Source organism: Lactuca virosa, chromosome 4 (assembly GCF_052849685.1).
Source record: "Lactuca virosa cultivar CGN04683 chromosome 4, Lactuca_virosa_CGN04683_v6, whole genome shotgun sequence".
Lineage (NCBI taxonomy): Eukaryota > Viridiplantae > Streptophyta > Magnoliopsida > Asterales > Asteraceae > Lactuca > Lactuca virosa.
The window spans coordinates 56809986-56829723 of record NC_136429.1 but is presented as its reverse complement, the minus strand read 5'-3'; the positions used below and the strand labels follow the sequence as shown (position 1 = coordinate 56829723).

The 19738-nt window shown below is 36.0% G+C and overlaps 2 protein-coding genes and 1 long non-coding RNA gene across 9 annotated transcripts; all 3 read right to left on the bottom strand.

Moving 5' to 3' along the window:
• Positions 1–164: 164 nt before the first annotated feature.
• LOC145104426 (phenylacetaldehyde reductase-like) lies at positions 165–3892 on the bottom strand. Of its 6 annotated transcripts, XM_079041680.1 has the most exons (8): positions 3711–3892; positions 3172–3341; positions 2877–3068; positions 2630–2795; positions 2337–2523; positions 1321–2230; positions 1188–1232; positions 679–1081 (listed from the first exon to the last, which is right to left on the bottom strand). In XM_079041680.1, the coding sequence occupies exons 1-6, from the start codon at positions 3826–3828 to the stop codon at positions 2083–2085; spliced, it is 981 nt and encodes a 326-aa protein (XP_078897806.1). In that variant the 5' UTR covers positions 3829–3892; the 3' UTR covers positions 679–1081; positions 1188–1232; positions 1321–2082. The 6 variants fall into 6 exon arrangements, with proteins under 6 accessions (XP_078897802.1, XP_078897806.1, XP_078897801.1 ...); XM_079041676.1 differs by lacking the exons at positions 679–1081; positions 1188–1232 and adding an exon at positions 165–403; XM_079041675.1 differs by having other exon boundaries at positions 679–1232.
• A 4925-nt stretch (positions 3893–8817) lies between these two features.
• LOC145104425 (phenylacetaldehyde reductase-like) lies at positions 8818–10749 on the bottom strand. The gene is made up of 6 exons (XM_079041674.1): positions 10563–10749; positions 10035–10204; positions 9743–9934; positions 9511–9676; positions 9214–9400; positions 8818–9133 (listed from the first exon to the last, which is right to left on the bottom strand). Exons 1-6 carry the CDS (start codon positions 10678–10680, stop codon positions 8986–8988), a joined length of 981 nt encoding a protein of 326 aa, XP_078897800.1. The 5' UTR covers positions 10681–10749; the 3' UTR covers positions 8818–8985.
• Positions 10750–13902: 3153 nt separating this feature from the next.
• On the bottom strand, positions 13903–16177 carry LOC145104430 (uncharacterized). 2 transcript variants are annotated; one of them, XR_013707085.1, is made up of 3 exons: positions 15552–15748; positions 14431–15035; positions 13903–14204 (listed from the first exon to the last, which is right to left on the bottom strand). It is a non-coding gene; the product is annotated as an uncharacterized LOC145104430 (long non-coding RNA). The 2 variants fall into 2 exon arrangements; XR_013707084.1 differs by having other exon boundaries at positions 13903–15035; positions 15552–16177.
• Between the last annotated feature and the right edge of the window lie 3561 nt (positions 16178–19738).

Genomic DNA, 19738 nt, shown 5'->3' with positions numbered 1-19738 from the left:
CTTTTCACCTGATTGACTATGGATTAAGTCTGTCAAGTTATGGAATGGTGTTACATGAGCGTTTGCTGCCGCCTTTTGGGGTCACGTGGGTCCCGTTTATCAAATAAGGTTTACATTTTTTTTCCATTTAACACCTAATATTAACATTTGGTAGGGAGTGGTAATACTCCTAACATTTTTTTTTCTTTTTCAAATATAATTAAATTACTTTATTTCAATACACAAACATTTTTTATGTACAGATATTAAACAAATTTTATTTTTTTAAACCACAAACAATTAATATAATATAAATCGATGCAAGGGCAAAACAGTAATTTGGTAGAACAAATCGATGGCTGGACTACAAGAGAGTCTCATCTGGAGGGTTGCTCCATCAAGATCCCGAGGGGAGCTTAAAGCCCTGTTTCACAATCAACGGAAACCATCAATCGTGTTGCAAAAATTGAACATCTAACACATAAATTGTAATTTTTGTCGAATTCAAATAAGTCAAAATGGGATACAAAACTATGGTGCTTCTAAGGATTCAAAACAAATCTGCTCTACTGTGGTACAACACCATGCAAAACCATGGTTTCAAATAAGTCAAAATGGGGTGCAAAACCATGGTTCCAAACTTTATATTCTCAATATTCCCAAATCCCCAAACTGGGAGCAAGCTGACCAAGAATATCATGAACATCAATTGATAAATTTTATGCCTTTATGCTACTACAATACCCTTCCTCAAAGAAATGAAAAAACTAGCCTGGACCATAGCATATGTATTACTTAAAACATACCATAACGTAGCCATTGTTCTACAAACTATCAAACCAACTTGCCATTTCAAAAGCACCATAACAAAAGATAAAGTCATAAACATGGTAATAACTAGTTAAAATATTGATCTCCTACTCGGAGAGAAGGAGGGTACCCAAAGGAAGCCCTCTTGCAACCATGTTTAAGGTACGAACTCGATATACTAACTATGATTTTGTATTTGTGTTTGAAGAACTGTGGCATTTCATCGAGCAGGTGGTGTGTGCAACATCTTTGAATGTTTTTAAGGTCGACAACTCCTCTGAAAGCCCGTATACTGATGAGCAACAGAAAAAAGAGAATTGAGATAAATAGGCCACGACTTTCAAACACCCTCGAGTGGTTAAACCTTGCAGAAAACAAACCGGCTAAGGATTACTTACATCCTCTGTTCAAGAGGTGGAATAAGTCAAGATCAAGAGGTTAAACTGTGCAGAAAACAAACTATGATTCACAAAAACTAATGAATTACAGCCAAACAACATCAATTAAATCGATGATATGGAAAAAAATTACCTTAATTGCAGAATTGTTCGTTGCCAGTCTTCCATGGGTTGCCAATCTTCGACTGGTAGAAGAATTGTTTAGGGCATAATCATGCTATACAAACGAACCAGTCCAAACTGGTTTGTAGAAAATCACGTCGCACCCTCTCTACCGATATCAGATATACACCTACGTCTTTCTCCAATCACAGCCAAGCTCCCGCTTCTCTCTCCTCTCGCTACCTCCGTAGCGTCTTCTCCTTAGCGAGTCCCCTAGCGAGTGCTAGGGGGCGGTGTTCTGTGTCCATAGCGAGCAGTAGCGAGGGTGTATGGCGAGTCCACTCCTCCTAGCCTAATATAAATTTAATGATATTTACCCCGTTTAGCTTCTCACAAATTCTATACGGCTTTGGTGCAGTTGGTTTGCTGACAGTACACTTCTCTTGAGTGGTAGCAATGACTCTACCCTCAAGGTAAAATCAAGTGTTTTCTTCTTCTTTTTTTAGACTCTAGTAACATGATAAATAGGAGTATGATGCTATACATATCAAGATGTAGATTTTAAGGCATCATCTAAACACTCCTAAACTGCAAATTTGGCAGTGGTATTTTGAATTTTGCATAATTTAGGTAGTTTCCAAGTGTGACAAACCATGTGGTTCCGTTTTTTGATAATTTGTGTAACATGATCATTGTATTTTTTTTATTTATAACAGGGTTGAAAACAGTAGACACCATGCAATACAATGTTCATGTGGTAACTTCAAACAATCTAGAAAACATCATCGGTGTTTTAGAAGCTTAGGAACTTATTCTCTTTTAGGCTTTCAACAGTGTCCTTGATGCTTTCCTCAACTGTAGTAAACTTAACGCCTAAACTTTCTGCCTTTGTTCTCGATACAAAGTAATTTGGTGTCCCAACATACTTGCTGTCTTTATACCTGTCAAAATTTAAATAAAGAAACAAGTATTTCAGATTTTGCATATTTTGGGTTCATATAAAGTTGAAATGAACCTAATAATAGGTTATAACTTATCAACACTTACCTTTCAGAATAGTCAAAAGCGGGATAGTTTTGGTTTATGATCTTCATGATATCTGAAGAGTGATATACATCTGCAGCCATAATGTATCTTCCATTTGCTTGGGGGTTCTCAAATGCTAAAATATGAGCATTAGCAACATCTCTCACATCAACAAGTTGATAAATTCCATATGGGAGAAATTCTGTTCCTGCATATAATACATAATACATCATTCAACACCTTCCACAACATAAAAATTTAGACCATGAATCGATCAATCATGCATATGAAAATTTGTTGTGGGAGACAATTACCATTTTCAATTAAACCAATAAAGCTCTCAGAACTGATGTTGAGAGTTGGTTGTAAGATAGGGCCAATCACAAACCCCGGATTTATAACCACCAACTCGAGACCGTTATTTTTACAAAATTCTACTGCAGCATTCTCAGCCAGTGTCTTGGAAAGGGGATACCATAACTGTAAAATATAAAATAGTATTTGATTAATAAAGAAGTGAGACCACATTACTACATTTTAAAGTTTTAAAAACAATTATACCTCTTTTTGTTCACAAGTTTCAGGATCTGAAAACCAGGTTTCATCCGCCACAGCACCAAACTCAGGAGGTTTTGCACCAAATAGAACTGCAGATATGGAAGATGTCAAGACCACTCTTTTGAGAGATGGAATTTTTGCAGCTGATTTAAGAACATTAAGTGTCCCCTTCACTGCAGGGTCTAGCACTTGAGCCTAATAGAAATTAAGAAAAAAAAAAAAACAATCAGGAATTGTATCATATTTGTGTTGATAACACATGGGAAAGTTAATTGAGGGAAAAAGAAGGAAAAACAACCTGTTGGCCAGAAACTGGAAACATAATAGGTGACGCTGTATGGAAGACACAATCACAGCCATTAACAGCAGACTCGAAAGATCCTTCTTCAAGCAAGCTAGCTTCAAACAAAGAAAGCCTTTCCTTAGCTCCATCAAAAGCAAGTAGGTGTTGTGTCTTTTTAGGATCATCTGCACCACATTTCAATGGAATCAGAACAAATCAAACATAAACAAATCTCAAGAATGAAAAAGGTCAACCAGTTGATGCAAAGTCGGAATATTGATTACAAAACTCACTGCGTAGACCTCAAATCAACAATCTGAATACCTCTTAATTAAACACTATCAGGGATAAGAGATGGGTCAATTTTGGTCACACATCAACACTCTGATTCTAATTAATTATTCAATAAAGCCAGTAGTTGGATTGGATTCGAATGCAGAAAATAGAATAAACAACGAATTTTTCATCCGTAAAAAAGGTAGAAATGTAGGTTCCTAAGGTTTTGAAATGATAGCAGATTAAAAGTCAAAATTAGTTGAGCAGGAGAAGCTAACCAAGGGATCGGACAGTAGCATGAACAGTGTAGCCACGCTGAAGCAAGAGCTTGACGAGCCATGAAGCTATGAATCCCGATGCACCTGTAACACATACCACCTTCCCTTCTCCAATCATCTCTCTGAAACCCGGGAGTTTGTTGGACTACGAAGAGAGGGACGCTTTGTAATTTTGTATATAGGAGAATCAATTGGTATATATACGAGAATCAATGGGAAAGTGCCGCCACCTTTAGCATGGGCCTTAATGAAAAATACAAAAAAAGAAAAAAAAAATACATGCCTCATTTGACATGTTTTTGGTGTTTTTTTTAGTAAATTGCAGTTTAGTCGTGTGGTTGGCACTCCGGCATAATGCATTGAACTCCATTGAGTTCAATGGATTGTCACGTCATTTTTATACATTTCAAACAACTCAATCAAAATTTTTCTACAATGCGTTCAACTCTACGAAAGTTCAATAGAAAGTTACAAAAACTAATTTATAGTATGTATTTAAGATTAGAAAACTTTCCTTTTTCCCATTGAAAAGTTCAATGACCATTGGACTCCAAATCCATTGAATTCCAATGTGTCATCTCATTATGGTAGAGTTTCATCCATTGAATGACAACTAGAATTGACACCTAATTCAACTCTCTCATTGAACTCACCATTATGGATGCTCTCATCCGCATGCTTGTTCTAAATTTTAAAATTGTTATGATGGTCCTCGTGGTTTCAATGGTCCTTATAGGCTCTGACTTTTACTGTTAATGGTCATCCGTTAACATATAAAATGACTAATTTATCCATGTTTTGTCTTTTTGTCATCTTGTGCTTTTTAAATTTTATTAACCATTTTTAAGAATTAAGGGATACACTACCCACCACTGATTCGTCGCTCCACCCCGCCACCGTTCAACGGTGCCACTTTCTCCATCGTATACCGCCACCAAATTAAAATCAAAGCAATAATAAAACATATTTAAGACAAAACAAAACATACGTTCAAAATTAGAAACCTAAAAAATCATATTCAAAATCATTAACCTGCAACATCAAAAGAAACATCAATTTCAATCGGTTAAATGGTGACATGAGCTTCAAATTAAAAGATTATTTATGAATCATAAATTCTAGGGTTTTGTCGATCATTAATTTAGCAAATGCAATTATCTGAAATCAAGTTATTCTTGATGGGGTGGCAGGAGTGGGATGATGGTGGTGTCATGGTGTACAAGACTAGGTGAAGCGATCATGGTGGCGTCGTGGTGTAGTGTTTTTCAGGAATCGGGAGAGGGTGGAAAACATATATGAGGGGTGAAGAGGTTTCGACAATATGGTAATGGAGGAGAAAGAAGCGAAGATGAAGGATGTTATTGTCTGGGCATCCCACATTGGTGCCACACTATCTTATAAGTATCTATATATGATGAAGTCTCCATTATCTTCATAAGGACGTTTTTATAGAGACAATCTTGGACTACACATATATCTTAGATGGTATCAAAGCAGACATCTACACCCCGTGGCTTAACACATCCCGGTCTATCCTTGTCATTACAATAGAAAAGTAAGTTGCTATTGTCCGCAATTTGCCCTTGAAAATAAAACATTTGCAAGTCTAGCCAAGATTTCTGAATTGAAAATATTTACAGCTAGTAAACCATGTTTGCTTTTCACCCGATGGACTATGGATTGCAAGTGCTTCAGGTGATAAGTTATAGAATGACGTTAGGGAGGAGGGAGTCATTCCCTCCCAACCCACTGAATCCACTACCACATCAGTTTTTCTCTTTCATTTTTTTCATCTTTCCCAACCCACAACACACGGAAACCCTATCTTTTTGAACCTACTCAACCCATTCAATTTAAAAAAATACAAAACAATCAAGGTAAAATCTTAATTAGCAATAGAGTTACCGCCGGTACCACTCCCACTTCAACGGGTTGTTTAATTGGTTTCACTAACCCATTTCATCCTCTCTCTCTACTGTCTCTCTCTCTCATTTTCTCTTGTATCATGCGTTTTAAAACTTGTACCTTAGTTGTTTTGTATTTTTTTTAATTGAGTGGGTTGAGAAATATAAGATTTCCATGTGTTGTGGGTTGGAAAAGATGAAGAAAAAGAAGAGACAAAAATTGATGTGACAGTGGGTTCAGTGGGTTAGGAGGGAATGACTCCCTCCTCCCTTACATGAACGTGTCATTACAATAGAAAAGTAAGTTTCTATTATTCGTAATTTGCCCTTGAAAATAAAGCATTTGCGAGTCTAGCTAAGATTTCTGAATTTAAAATATTTACAGCTAGTAAACCGTGTTTGCTTTTCACCCAATGGACTATGGATTGCAAGACTTCAGGTGATAGAATGGTGATAAGTCTGTGAAGTTATAGAATGGCGTTACATGAACGTTTGTTGCCGCCTTTCGAGGTCACGTGGGCAGTGACGGTCTAGAATGTAAAACTACATGGTTCACTATTTAAAAGAAATCGATAGAAAATGAAAAAAAAAATCAAAGACAGCCTTTGAAAATTTTGATATATATATATATATATATATATATATATATATATATATATATATATATATAAAGAGAGAGAGAGAGAGAGAGAGAGAGAGATAGGTTCAGGTGTTTAAAGTAAGTATTGTGTTATTGTATGCATAAATGTGAACCAATCAAAATTAAATAAAAAATTAAATAATTAAATAAATAAATAAGGGTAATTTAGTCATTTGTTTAATAACTTCCAAAAATAATCCCTAGAATCATGGTATCTCTTCAGTTTAAATCTCCTTACCCTCTTTATCTAAAAACCGATTCTGAAAACCCTAAATTGAACAAATCGACACCCCCACCCTTGTCCCTCCAACCGCCATTACCCCTTTATTCCGGTCTGCATCAAATTCCGATTCCGACTCGGAGTCGGACGACGAAGCTCAAGCTGCTCTCGAATTACAAACCCTAGAACGGAGCTCTCGACAAGGAGCAGCGAAGCAGCGGCACAGGTGAGGTTTTCGGAGGTGTTTGCTTGACCGGAGAATGTGTGGGATGCGATGGGGGGCTGCTCCGGTAATCTCCTTGCTCCCCCTTTATTTCCGATTTAACAGCCAACAACGAAGGAAAATGGAAGCAGGCAGAAAACGATCTAAGGGGAGTTTTTTGTTTGTTTGATTCTTTTAATAGGGAAAGATAGAAGGAAAAGGGAGAGGCTGTTGGTCTCTTGATGTTCTTGGCAGAAATCAAAGAAGAAGAAGAAGAAGAAGAGAAAGGAGCTGCTGATCTCTTCTGTTTGCACTAGAAAACATCCACTTCGGTGGTGTGTTCTTGACTGAAAACGAAGAAGAGAAGGAATGCAGGGGTGATTTTTCTTTTGTATTAAATATTGATTGTGAATCGATGCAGAAAAGAATAGAGAATGGAAGAGTGTTTATGTAGATGATTCAATGGATGATATTGGTGAGATTCCAATTCTATTGGAATGGAATCACGAATCCCAATTATGTTAGAATGGAAAGACGAATTCCAATTCTGTTGGAATCATAAAAGTTGGTGTTTGAAGAACAGACCACAAAATTGAAACGGACCACATTATTCTTTTAGAATGTATTAGTCGTTGTTAGATTTTGATGTTTTCTTTCCCGTTTTGATTGTTTTTTAGTTTTATTCCTTAACAATAAATGTAATTCTTAACAATTGTTACCCGTATTCTATAAGAAATAATGTATTTTTTGTTTTTATTCTTCAATTGATTGTTCAAGGATTTGTTATTCTACAAGAAGTTTTTAAATTCATGATCAAGAAATAGGTTCAAGAATATTTTTATTATTTATGGTTCAAGAATATTTTTATTTTTGAATATACTCATAAACATATTCTGTCAGAATGTCCGAATTAAAAAAATTATAATACGTAAAATCGGATTTTTAAAATTAATAGAATCTATGATCCCTTAAAAAATGCAATTTTCCTTTATTAAATCTATATTAATTGACTAAATTACCCTTGTAATTAATTAATATGATATTTTCAATTATATTTAATTCAATAATATATATTAATCACTTTCTTAAAATAAGTAACTTTGATTGGCCCACATTTATGCATACAATAACACAATAATTACTTTGAATAGAATAACCTAGGCCTATATATATATATATATATATATATATATATATATATATATATATATATATTGCCAAAAGGTTAACTTAAAATATTTAAAGCAATTCACAATTTATATTTCCATATAATCTTTTATAAAAATAAAGAAAATAGGTGGGTCAGGGGACCCACCTTTGATGTGCATAGTCTCCCCACTACAGGTAGATATTGTTTATCAAATAAGGTTTAAATTTTATTTCACTTATACTATATGAATTTGATAAGGGGAGTGATTCGTACACAACAATTTTTTGCCATACACAACAATTCATGCATTATAGAGTTGTACAATACAACACTTTAAAACACAAATTGTTGTGTACGGAGAAAAAATGTTGTGTACGAATCAGTTCCCATTTGATAATATTATCTCCGTTTAGCTTCTCACAGATTGTACTGGTGCAATTGGTCTGCTGCTGAAAGTAGACTTCTTTTGAGTGGTAGCTATTAGCCTAATAGATTGTTTGAGTTCATTTTGTGTTTTGGGCCTTGTTTAGCCCTTTAGCAAACCTTAGTCCATTCTTCTCTTTATTTATATTGTTTTCTCTAGCTTTCTTTTTTGTAAAACTGATTGTGTCAATATAAAAACTTTACTTCTCTTTTGTTAGTACTTTACAGTAGCAAGGACTCTACCCTCAAGGCACAATCAAGTGTTTTCTTTTTCATTTTCTTCTTTTACATGATAAATAGTTATGATGTTTTACATATGTTTTTTACGTTTGGGATGTGAGGGAAAGGAAATTGAAGCAAGATCTTCCAGGTCATGCAGATGAGGTTTGTTTTTATTTCCTTTTTTGTTTTGTTTTACTTGTAGATAAAGGGAAGATGTATCAGGAAAAAAGATAATAATCCTGATGGTGAGAAAGTTGCATCGGTTGGTAGAGATAGAGTTTTGAAGTTATGGATGAGTTAAAGTGTTGTCATTAAGTGAAAAAAAAACTTTATGTATATCAAGATGTAGATTTTAAAACGTCATACACTCATAACCATGTGGTCCAGTTTTTTTTGATAATTTGTGTAACAGGATCATTGTATTTAGTTTATAACAGAGTTGAAAACAGTATAAGTGATACAATACATTGTTCATATGATTATTGCAACAAATCCATGAACACCATCTTGTGTTTTAGAAGCTTAGGAACTTCTTCTCTTTTAGGCTTTCAACAGTGTCCTTGATGCTATCCTCAACTGTAGTAAACTTAACGCCTAAACTTTCTGCCTTTGTTCTCGATACAACGAAAGGTGGTGTCCCAACATACTTGCTGTCTTTAAACCTGTCAAAATTTAAATAAAAAAATAAGTATTCCAGATTTGGAATTTTTTGGGGTCCATATAATGTTAAAAATACCCCTACCTTTCAGAAGAGACAAGAGCCGGATAGTTTTGGTTTATGATCTTCATGATATCTGAAGAGTGATATACATCTGCAACTATTAAGTATCTTCCATTTGCTTCGGGGTTCTCAAATGCAAAAATATGAGCATTAGCAACATTTCTCACATCAACAAGTGCATAAATACCATCCGGGAATATTTCCTTTCCTGCATAATATACATAAGACATGCATCATTCAACACCTTACACAACATAAAAATTTAGACCATGAATCGATCAATCATGCATATGAATATTAGTTGTTGGAGACAATTACCAGTTTCAATTAAACCGATAAAGCCCTCAGAAGAGATGTTGAGAGTTGGTTGTAAAATAGGGCCGATGACAAACCCGGGATTTATAACCACCAACTCGAGACCTTTATTTTTAGCAAATTCGACTGCAGCTCTCTCAGCCAGTGTCTTCGAAAGCGGATACCATAACTGTAAAATATAAAAATAGTATTTGATTAATAAAGATATTGAAGTTTTAAAAACAATTATATATACCTCTTGCTGTTCACAAGTTTCTGGATCTGAAAACCAGGTTTCATCCACCACAACACCAGACTCGAGGGGTTTTACACCACACACAACTGCAGCTATGGAAGATGTCAAGACCACTCTTTTGAGAGATGGATTTTTTGCAGCTGATTTAAGAACATTAAGTGTCCCCTTCAAGGCAGGATCTAGCACTTGTGCCTAATAGAAAATAAGAAAAAAAAAACAATCAGGAATTGTATCATATTTGTGTTGATAACATATGGGAAAATTAATTGAGGGCAAAAGAAGGAAAAACAACCTGTTGGCCAGAAACTGGAAACATAATAGGAGACGCTGTATGAAAGACACAATGGCAACCCTTAACAGCAGAATCGAAAGATCCTTCTTCAAGCAAGCTAGCTTCAAACAAAGAAAGCCTTTCCTTAGCTCCATCAAAATTAAGTAGGTGTTGTGTCTTTTTAGGATCATCTGCACCACATTTCAATGGAATCAGAACAAATCAAACATAAACAAATCTCAAGAATGAAAAAGGTCAACCAGTTGATGCAAAGTCGGATTGATTATAAAACTTACTACGTAGACTTCAAATCGACAATCTGAATACCTCTTAAACAATATTAGGGACAAGAGACGGGCTAATTTTGGTCACAGATCAACAATCTGATTCTGATTAATTATTCAATATAGCTAGTATTTGGATTGGATTCGAACGCAGAAAATAGCATAAACAACGAATTTGATCCCTAAAAAGGTAGAAATGTAGGTTCCGAATGTTTTGAAATGATAGCAGATTAAAAGTCAAAATTAGAGAGAAGGAGAGGCTAACCGAGGGATCGGACAGTAGCATGAACAGTGTAGCCACGTTGAAGCAAGAGCTTGACGAGCCATGAAGCTATGAATCCCGAGGCACCTGTAACACAGACCACCTTCCCTTCTCCGATCATCTCTCTGAAACAGGGTAGTTTTTTGGACGCTTTGTAATTTTGTAAGTAGGAGAGTCAATTGGAATACAGGAGAATCAATGGGAAGCGCCGCCACCTTTTGCATGGGCCCACTCTTATGCTTTAATGAAAAATCGTAGTAGACTCAAATACAAATGCATGTATATAAAGTTCGTTTAAAATCTGAGAACGTATGAAGAATTTACGACATTCATAACACAAGACCTAAACACTAAGCAATCGAGGTTGCAGTGACCATAAGCATGAAGAACCTCAAACATCTCATTAATGATTGTCATATGTAGGATACCGTGAGAAAAACCTAAAGAAATCGTTCATAAGTACTGAATATATACAAAAACAATAAGGACTTATTTTGCAACAAAAAAATTAATAAAGACTACATGTGCTAAAAAAAATATTAAGGACTAAATGTGTACAAAATGAAAAATTTATTACCCTATTAAGTCATTTATTTCGGTTTACCTAAGTAGTCGGTCATAAGGACTGAATGTGTACAGTTAAACAAGTTGAAGGGGCAAATGTGAACGAAAAAAAACTCAGTGACAAAATGTGTACGAATCGAAAAGTATATTACCCTTTTAAGTCATTATCCCTTTTAAAATTGTTATGGATGGTCTTCATGATTTCAATGGTCCTTATGGCTTAGAGACTTTGACTGTTACCCTTAACGGCCCTCCGTTAACCTCTAAAATGACCAATTTATCCATGTTTTGTCTTTTTGTTATCTTGTCTTTTTTTAAATTTTGTTAACCATTTTTTAGAATTAAGGGACATACCTAGGGATGAGCGTGTGGACGGAAAATCCGAAACGAACCGAAATAGGCCCGAAGAAGTAATTCGGGTATCTATATTAGGATTATTTGGTTCTCGGGGTTTTTGGTTCGGGTTACCCAAATAAGAGCTTATTCGGTTCTAAATACTCGACCTGGAATTAAAGAGTCATTTATTTTTAATCCTAATTTACCTAGCTACACTAAAATGCAGTCGATCGGTCCTTATCCCTCCTTCACTAATTGTTGACAACATTGATGATATTTTTAAAGACGATGAGGTCGCGAAAGCTTTGGAAGAGAAAGAGAAAACAACCGATCAATATTCCCGAATAGTTAATTCGGGTTTGGTAAATGTTATTTTGGATATGGTTAGAAAACTTAAGATTCATATTCTAGTTTGGGTGTTGAATGTTTAATGTTTAACTTATATACTTATATATGGATTTTTTTGGTTTAATGTTTAGTGTTTAATATATTGCTTCATAACTATATCTCAAGAGTTTGGTGTTTGGATTTTAAATTCTTATATCTCAAGAATAGTTAATTCGTTTTTACAATAAATTTTTAATCAACAAATTTGTTTTTTTAAAAGTTTTGTTATGGAATAATAAGCTACAAAAGTAATAAAAAACAGTGTTTATAATCATATTGTAATTGCTATTCGGGTTATGGAATCATAATACAATTTATTTGGTTCTTTTAAGTTATATTAGGTCGTTAATCATATTGTGGGTGTTATTCGAGTTATTCAGGTAACAACCGACCCGGACCAATTAATACCTGAAACCAAACCGAATCCGTATTAGGTTAAACAGTCTGGGTTTCGGTTCCTCAAATTAGTCTTATTAGGTTTTCGGGTCGGTTCGGTCCGATTTCGACTATCTGCCTAACCCTACCACCGTTCACCGGTGCCACTTCCTCTATCGTACATCACCACAAAATTAAAATCAATGCAGTAATAAACAAATTTAAGAAAAAACAAAATATACATTTAAAACTAGAAACCTAAAAAAATCATATTCAAACTCATTAACCTAAAACATCAATTTCAACCGGTTAAATGGTTATAAAAGCTTCAAAAGATTATTCATGAATCATAGATTCTAGGGTTTCATCCATCATTAAATTAGCAAATGCAATTATCTAAAATCACGATTATTCTTGATGGTAGTGGAGTCATGGTGTAGGGGACTAGGTGATGCAATGATGGTGGCGTCATGGTGTAGTGTTTTTTAGGAATCGGAAGAGGGTGGACAATAGATGAGGGGTGAAGAGGTGGCGATAGTGTGGTAATGGAGGAGAAAGAAAGGAAGATGAAGGATGCTAGTGTATCCCACATTGGTGTCACACGGTATAAGTGTCTATATATGATGAAGTCTCTATTCTCTTCATAATGGCTTTTTTATAGAGACAATCGTATACTACACATATATCTTACATGGTATCAGACATCTGCACCCCATGACTTAACACATCCCTGTCTATCCTTATCATTAAATTAGCAAAGTACGTTCCTATTGTCTTTAATTTTCCCTCGAAAATAAAGCATTTGTGAGTCTAGTCAAGATTCTTGAATTGAAAATATATACAACTGGTACACCATGTTTCCTTTTCACCAGATGGGCTATGGATTGTAAGTGCTTCATTTGATAAGTTTGTCAAGTTATGGAATGATGTTACATGAACGTTTGTTGGTAGCGGATAGCGGATAGCTCGTAGCTGATAGCGTTTTGTTAAAAGCTACGTGAGATAGCTTTCATATTTGGAACATTTTGTTTAAAATAAACGCTAAAAGTTTATAGTGTCAAATGATGTTTTTTTTTTTTTTTCAAAATGTAGTTTTTTTTTGTCAAACTCTAGAAGCTAGAAGCTCCTAAACGCTCCGTGCCAAACAGTTCCAATACTATCCCTGTTTAGCTTCTCACAAATTGTACGGTTTTGGTGCGCTTGGGCTGCTGACATTAGACTTTTGAGTGGTAGCAAGGAGTCTACACTCACGGTAAAATAAAGTGTTTTCTTTTTCATTTTCTTTTTTTACATGATAAATAGTTATGATGTTTTACATATGTTTTTTAGGTTTGGGATGTGAGGGAAAAGAAGTTGAAGCAAGATCTTCCAATACAGATGAGGTTTGTTTTTAGTTCTTTGCTCTTTGTTTTACTTGAAGATAAATGGAAGACGTATCAGAAAAAAAGATGATAATCCAAAAACTTAAATAAGAGTAGTATTTTTCTTTTGCATATGTCTTAGGTTTTTGCGGATTGGAGTCCAGAGGGTGAGAAAGTTACATCAGGTGGAGTGATAGAGTTTTGAAGTTATGGATGGGTTAAAGTGTTGTCATAAAGTGAAAAAAAGCTTTATGTATATCAAGATGTAGATTTTAAAACATCATACACTCATAACCATGTGGTTTAGTTTTTTTTGATAATTTGCGTAACAGGATCATTTTATTTCAATTATAATAGAGTTGAAAACAGTAAAAGTGATACAATAGTTCATGTAATTATTGCAACAATCTACATAACAATTAACAAAGTACAAACCATTGTTTTAAAACAAATCCATGAAAATCATCTTGTGTTTTAGAAGCTTAGGAACTTCCTCTCTTTTAGGCTTTCAATAGTGTCCTTGATGCTTACCTCAACTGTAGTAAACTTAATGCCTAAACTTTCTGCCTTTATTCTCGATACTGAGGAAAGTTGTGGCCCAACATAGTTGCTATCTTTATACCTGTCAAAATTTAAATAAAAGACAAGTAGTCCAAATTTGGTATTTTTTGGGTCCATATAAAATTAAAAATGTTGGCATATTGTTTGTATGTATTCGTATTATCGTTAATAGTCCAACCCATGTGTTTGGCCCTTTTCTCATTAACATTGTATCTTGTATATATTGAGGGTAATTAATGAAATATGGTCATGGGAAAATATATACGCTTTCATGGTATCAGAGCTACCTATATTCTATGAGCGTTCTAAAAAACCCTAATCGACGGCTCCTCTGTTTGTCGTCTATCTTCTCCTTTATCAATCTTCCTCTTCCTTGTATTACCCTCACAATGCCTGGTATTATATCTGACAAACCATCATCTACAATCAAAATAAAACATGTTGTTGCATTGGTTTTGGATCTTGAACAGATGAATTATGATATTTGACATGAACTCTTTGAGATTCACTGCATTAGGTATGAAGTTATCACCATCTCAAACCTCCTGCTCAATTTACTCCCGTTGACAAATACAAAGATAAAGCTACTGTTGAATCTGTTGATGCCACTGCCAAATGGTTACGTACAGACTCGATTGTAAGATCATGGCTATACGGTACCCTCTCCATCCCTCTTCTCAACATGAAATTCAAGAAACAAGCTACCGCCTTTGAAGTTTGGGAGAATCTTGAGAAAGTATTTCGGGATAATAAAGCTTCCAAAGTCATTCAACTTGACAGAGAGCTACGAAGCATCTCTCTAGGTAATTCATCCATCACTGATTATTGCAATAAAATAAAAACCATTTCTGATCGCTTGGAGCACATGGATGCTAAGGTTCCTGAAACAAATCTTGTTGCATACAAGTCAAATTATTAAATTAAGCATAACAATACCTCTTAAACTATGCAAAAACAAGGTCAGCCTAATAAAAAACGAAAACATCGACAATGGATCACTACTTTTCTGTAAAGAGATAAACACTTCAATTAAATTGAAATGGCGGCAACAAGACAAAGAAGGACCCAAGCAAACACAAAAGTCAAATCCCACAATTCAATGCTCTTGAAGCTCAGAGCTGAATCTAATCAGATTCATCAATCTTCAGCTGATCACTTTAGGAATTTCTTAAAAGATATTACATATCCAAATGGGGATTTCTTAAACAATCAAGTCAATTTTATCATGGAAAAAGGAACCTGATTGAATGCCTGAGTTTAGATTGAATTCTTATCATAAATTTTGTCAAATGACCAAGCCAAAATGGTCCGATAAAGATTACCCCAAAATCGATTCGAAAACATCCGTTACGATTACTCGGATTTTTCTTGTTTTTAACAAAGTAAATGTCAAAAATAAATAGCATACCTAGCTTTGTGGTTGTTTTTAGACTTCAGATTTAGAGAGAGCCCGAAAAAACGAGCTCATTCCGGTATCTGATCTCTGTGGACGGCATCAGAAGCAGTGCATATGAGCAGCTAGGTTTAAGGACGATGAAAGAAGAGGGGTGCTTTTGTTGAAACTGAACAGAGAAAGAAAAATAATACGCAACTTTCACCTTTCAAATGGGGGTAAGTGGGTGATTTTCTTAGAGGGGACCATCTATTCAGAATTTTTTATTTTTTTTATTGTTTATGTATATACCTGGTGGAACCCTTGCACCCCACTACTAACCCATTGGCTCCGCCACTGGAAATGTCGTTACATTGCAATCAACCTCAGACACTGTGATCCTCCTCTCTCGTTTTGGGATGCAAGATCGATTCTGATCTGTGCAGAGCGACAAATATTGCAGGATGAGCAACGTAATGCCTCGGTTACACACACAGACCACTCATCATCACCCAATGCCCTTGCAGTTCAATCTCAAATCAGCAGCAATAATCACGGAGGAAATCGAGGGGGTTATCGAGGAGGTCGTAGTGGTGGCCAGGGAGGTGGTCGCTACGGTGGCTGCTTCAGCAATACTGATGACGCTCTTCATTCTGGTGGAGGTTAACAGCGTCCAGGAGGAGGAACTTGGGTGTATGGATGGTTTCAAGTCCATCAGCCTTCAACTAATGGATACTTTCAAAAAGGCCTGCTGCCAAGCCCTAATGGACCTTCATCTATGACAAATCCTCAAACTGTTGGGCCGAGACAGCAACCAATCCTCCAGCAAGTAGCCCATCAGCGACATCAGTTTTTTACACCTTCACAGCAGCCCAATTCAGCAACAAGTTTTTCAGGTCCAACAGCAAAGTCACCTTCAACACTAGGGATGAGCATATGGACCGGGGAACCGGCCGGAACCGGTCCCGGAACTGGAACACGATGGAACCGGTCGGGCCGGGACCGGTACTATAATTTCGTTAATTTTTGGAACCGGGACCCGGTAAGAACCGGTCGTTGGAACCGGCCCAAAACCGGGAACCGGACCGGATAACTCACTCAAATTTTGAAAGTGCATAACTCACTCAATTTAACTTTTTTTGACCTGAATCTTTTTCCTACATGTAGATTATGATTTGTAGTTAAGTTTAGACTATAAAAACGCTTGATTTGGTTAAAAATTGAATGAGTTACAAGCCCGTAAAGAAGGATGTCAAATCAGAATTTTTTTTTATGTTTCAGCAATTAAATGTAATCTGACTTTGTTGTTCAAATGTGCATAACTCACTAAATTTAACTTGTTTTGACCTGAATCTTTTTCCTACATGTAATTAGGATTTGTAGTTAAGTTTAGACTATAAAAACGTTTGATTTGGTTAGAAATTGAATGAGTTACAAGCCCCGCAAGAAAGCGTGTAAAATCAGAATTTTTTTATGTTACAGCAATTAAACGTAATCTGACTTTGTTGTTCAAATGTGCATAACTCACTCAATTTAAGTTTTTTTGACCTGAAACTTTTTCCTACATGTAGTTTAGGTTTTGTAGTTAAATTTAGACTATAAAAACGTTTGATTTGGTTAAAATTTGAATGAGTTACAAGCCCCGCAAGGAAGCGTGTCAAATCATACCGGTTCCAAAACCGAAAACCGGCAAAAACCGGACCCGGAACCGGAACCGGTAGAACCGCCGGGCCGGTTCGGTTCTTGATTTTGGCCGAAGCCGGTTCCCGGTTCGGGTCCGGGTCGGGCCGGTTCCGGCCGGTTCGGTCCGTTTGCTCATGCCTATTCAACACCATGACGTTAAATGATTTGGGTCAAGCAGAATGGTTCATGGACACAGGTGCCACCTCCCATCTTCACTCGGATGCAGGTATTCTCAAGTCTCCTTCTGATAAAAATATTAATTTTTCTTCATTTGTGTTAGTTGGTGACGGATCTACTATTCCTGTACTACTATGGGTCATACTGCTCTTCCGCTTCCTAATCATTATCGTACGTTGCATCTTAAAAATGTTTTAATTACTCCTTCCATCATTAAAAATCTAATTTATCTTCATCGTTTTGTTCGTGAAAATAATTGTTCCATTGAAATTGACTCGTTTGGATTTTCTGTGAAGGATTTCCGCACCAAACAAATTCTGATTCGTTGTGATAGTTGTGGCGTTCTTTACCCTGTTACTTCACCAACTACTCAAGCGTTCATCTCCACCACTCCTGCAATATGGCATCAACGTCTTGTTCACCCAGGTCATCATATTTTCAAGCATCTAGTTAATAGTCGTTTTATTTCTTGTTCCTCTAGTAAAGACTCCATTTTATGTCATGCATGTCGAATGGGCAAACATGTTAAATTGCCTTTTAGTTCATCCTCTTCTGTCTCTCATTTTCCTTTTGAATTAATCCATTATGATGTATGGACATCCCCCGTTGCTAGTTTGAGTGGAATTAAATACTATGTCATATTTTTGGATGATTTTTCTCATTTTGTGTGGGTATACCCCGTTCATTCCAAATCTGATGTCTTTGACAAGTTTGTGCATTTTGGTCGTTTTTCAATAAACAATTTGAAGCTGATATCAAATCTTTTCAATGTGACAATGGAGGTGAGTATGACAATAACAAATTTCATCGTCTTTTTGCTCAAAATAACATTTAAATGCGTTTTTCATGCCCTTATACTTCTCAACAGAATGGTAAATTTGAACGTATGTTATGCACATTAAACAATGCCATTCGTACCCTCTTGTTTCATGCCAGACTTCCTCCCACATACCGGATGAAAGCTCTCCACATGGCAGCCAATCTTATCAGTATCCTTCCATCCACCACTCTTGCCAACGACACCCCTTTTCCTAAACTTTACAACAAAAATCTCACTTATGACCACCTGCGTGTCTTTGGATGTCTATGTTTTCCTCACATCAATGCCCCTCACAAACTCTCCCCGAGATCCACCCTATGCATCTATGTCAGTTACCTTACTAACCATAAAGGCTACCGTTGCCTTAATCTTGACACTAATCAAAGTATCATATCCCGCATGTAGTGTTTGATGGAACTGTGTTCCCTTTTGGATCCATGACACCAAATAAAGCTCCATCTTACTCCTTCCTTGACAACTATGACATATCTCATCCTTTTTCTTCTACTCTAGCTCTAATACCATATTCATGGACGATGCTCCTCACGAGCTCTCCTCGAATCCTACCTCTACCTCTCCTTCTGTGGACACTTCCACTACCTCTAACTCCCCTCCTCTAGTCTCATCTCTGCTATCTTCACCTCCATTGATCCATCGACCATCCAACAATAATAATTCATCTATGCCGTTGAATTCTCCTGTCTCTACTTCCTCACCTCAGTCATCAACTCTCCCCTCCAATGTCACTCAGTCTCAACATTCAATGGTTACTCGTTCCAAACAAGGAATTTTTAAACCTATTCGCAAACCCAATCTTCATGTTGACTCCTCTTCTTCTGTCTCTAAAAACTACTTACAGGCTTTTAAAGATCCTAATTGGCTTAATGCAATGACTGAAGAATATACTGCTCTTATCTCTAACAAAACTTGAGGACTTGTTCCGAGACCACCTGCTGCTAATGTTATTAAATGTATTTGGCTGTTTAAAAAGAAATTTAATGTAGATGTCTCATTATCTCGATACAAAGATCGCCTTGTTGCAAATGGGTGCAACCAGCGACCCGATATTGATTGTGATGAGACTTTTAACCCCGTTGTTAAGCTTGCCACCATACACACAGTTCTTACCATTGCTGTCAATTATAAGTGGCCTATTAGACAACTTGATGGGAAGAATGATTTTCTTCATGGGCACTTACAGAAAACCGTATACATCCAATACCACCGGACTTTAGGGATCCTACTTGACCAGATTTTGTGTGTCTTCTTCAGAAATATTTTTATGGTCTCAAGCAGGCTCCTAGGGCATGGTTTCGGAGGTTTTCCATGTTCATTTCTCGCATTGGGTTCGTTCATAGCAGTTGTGACACATCATTGTTCATCTACAGACAGGGCTATTGTATGACATACTTATTATTATATGTGGATGATATTGTTCTCACCGGTACTTCCCCTGAGTTACCGACTCACATTATCTCTTTGTTAAGCTCAGAGTTCTCTATGATTGATCTTGGCGATCTTCACTAATATTGTCTATTGCGAT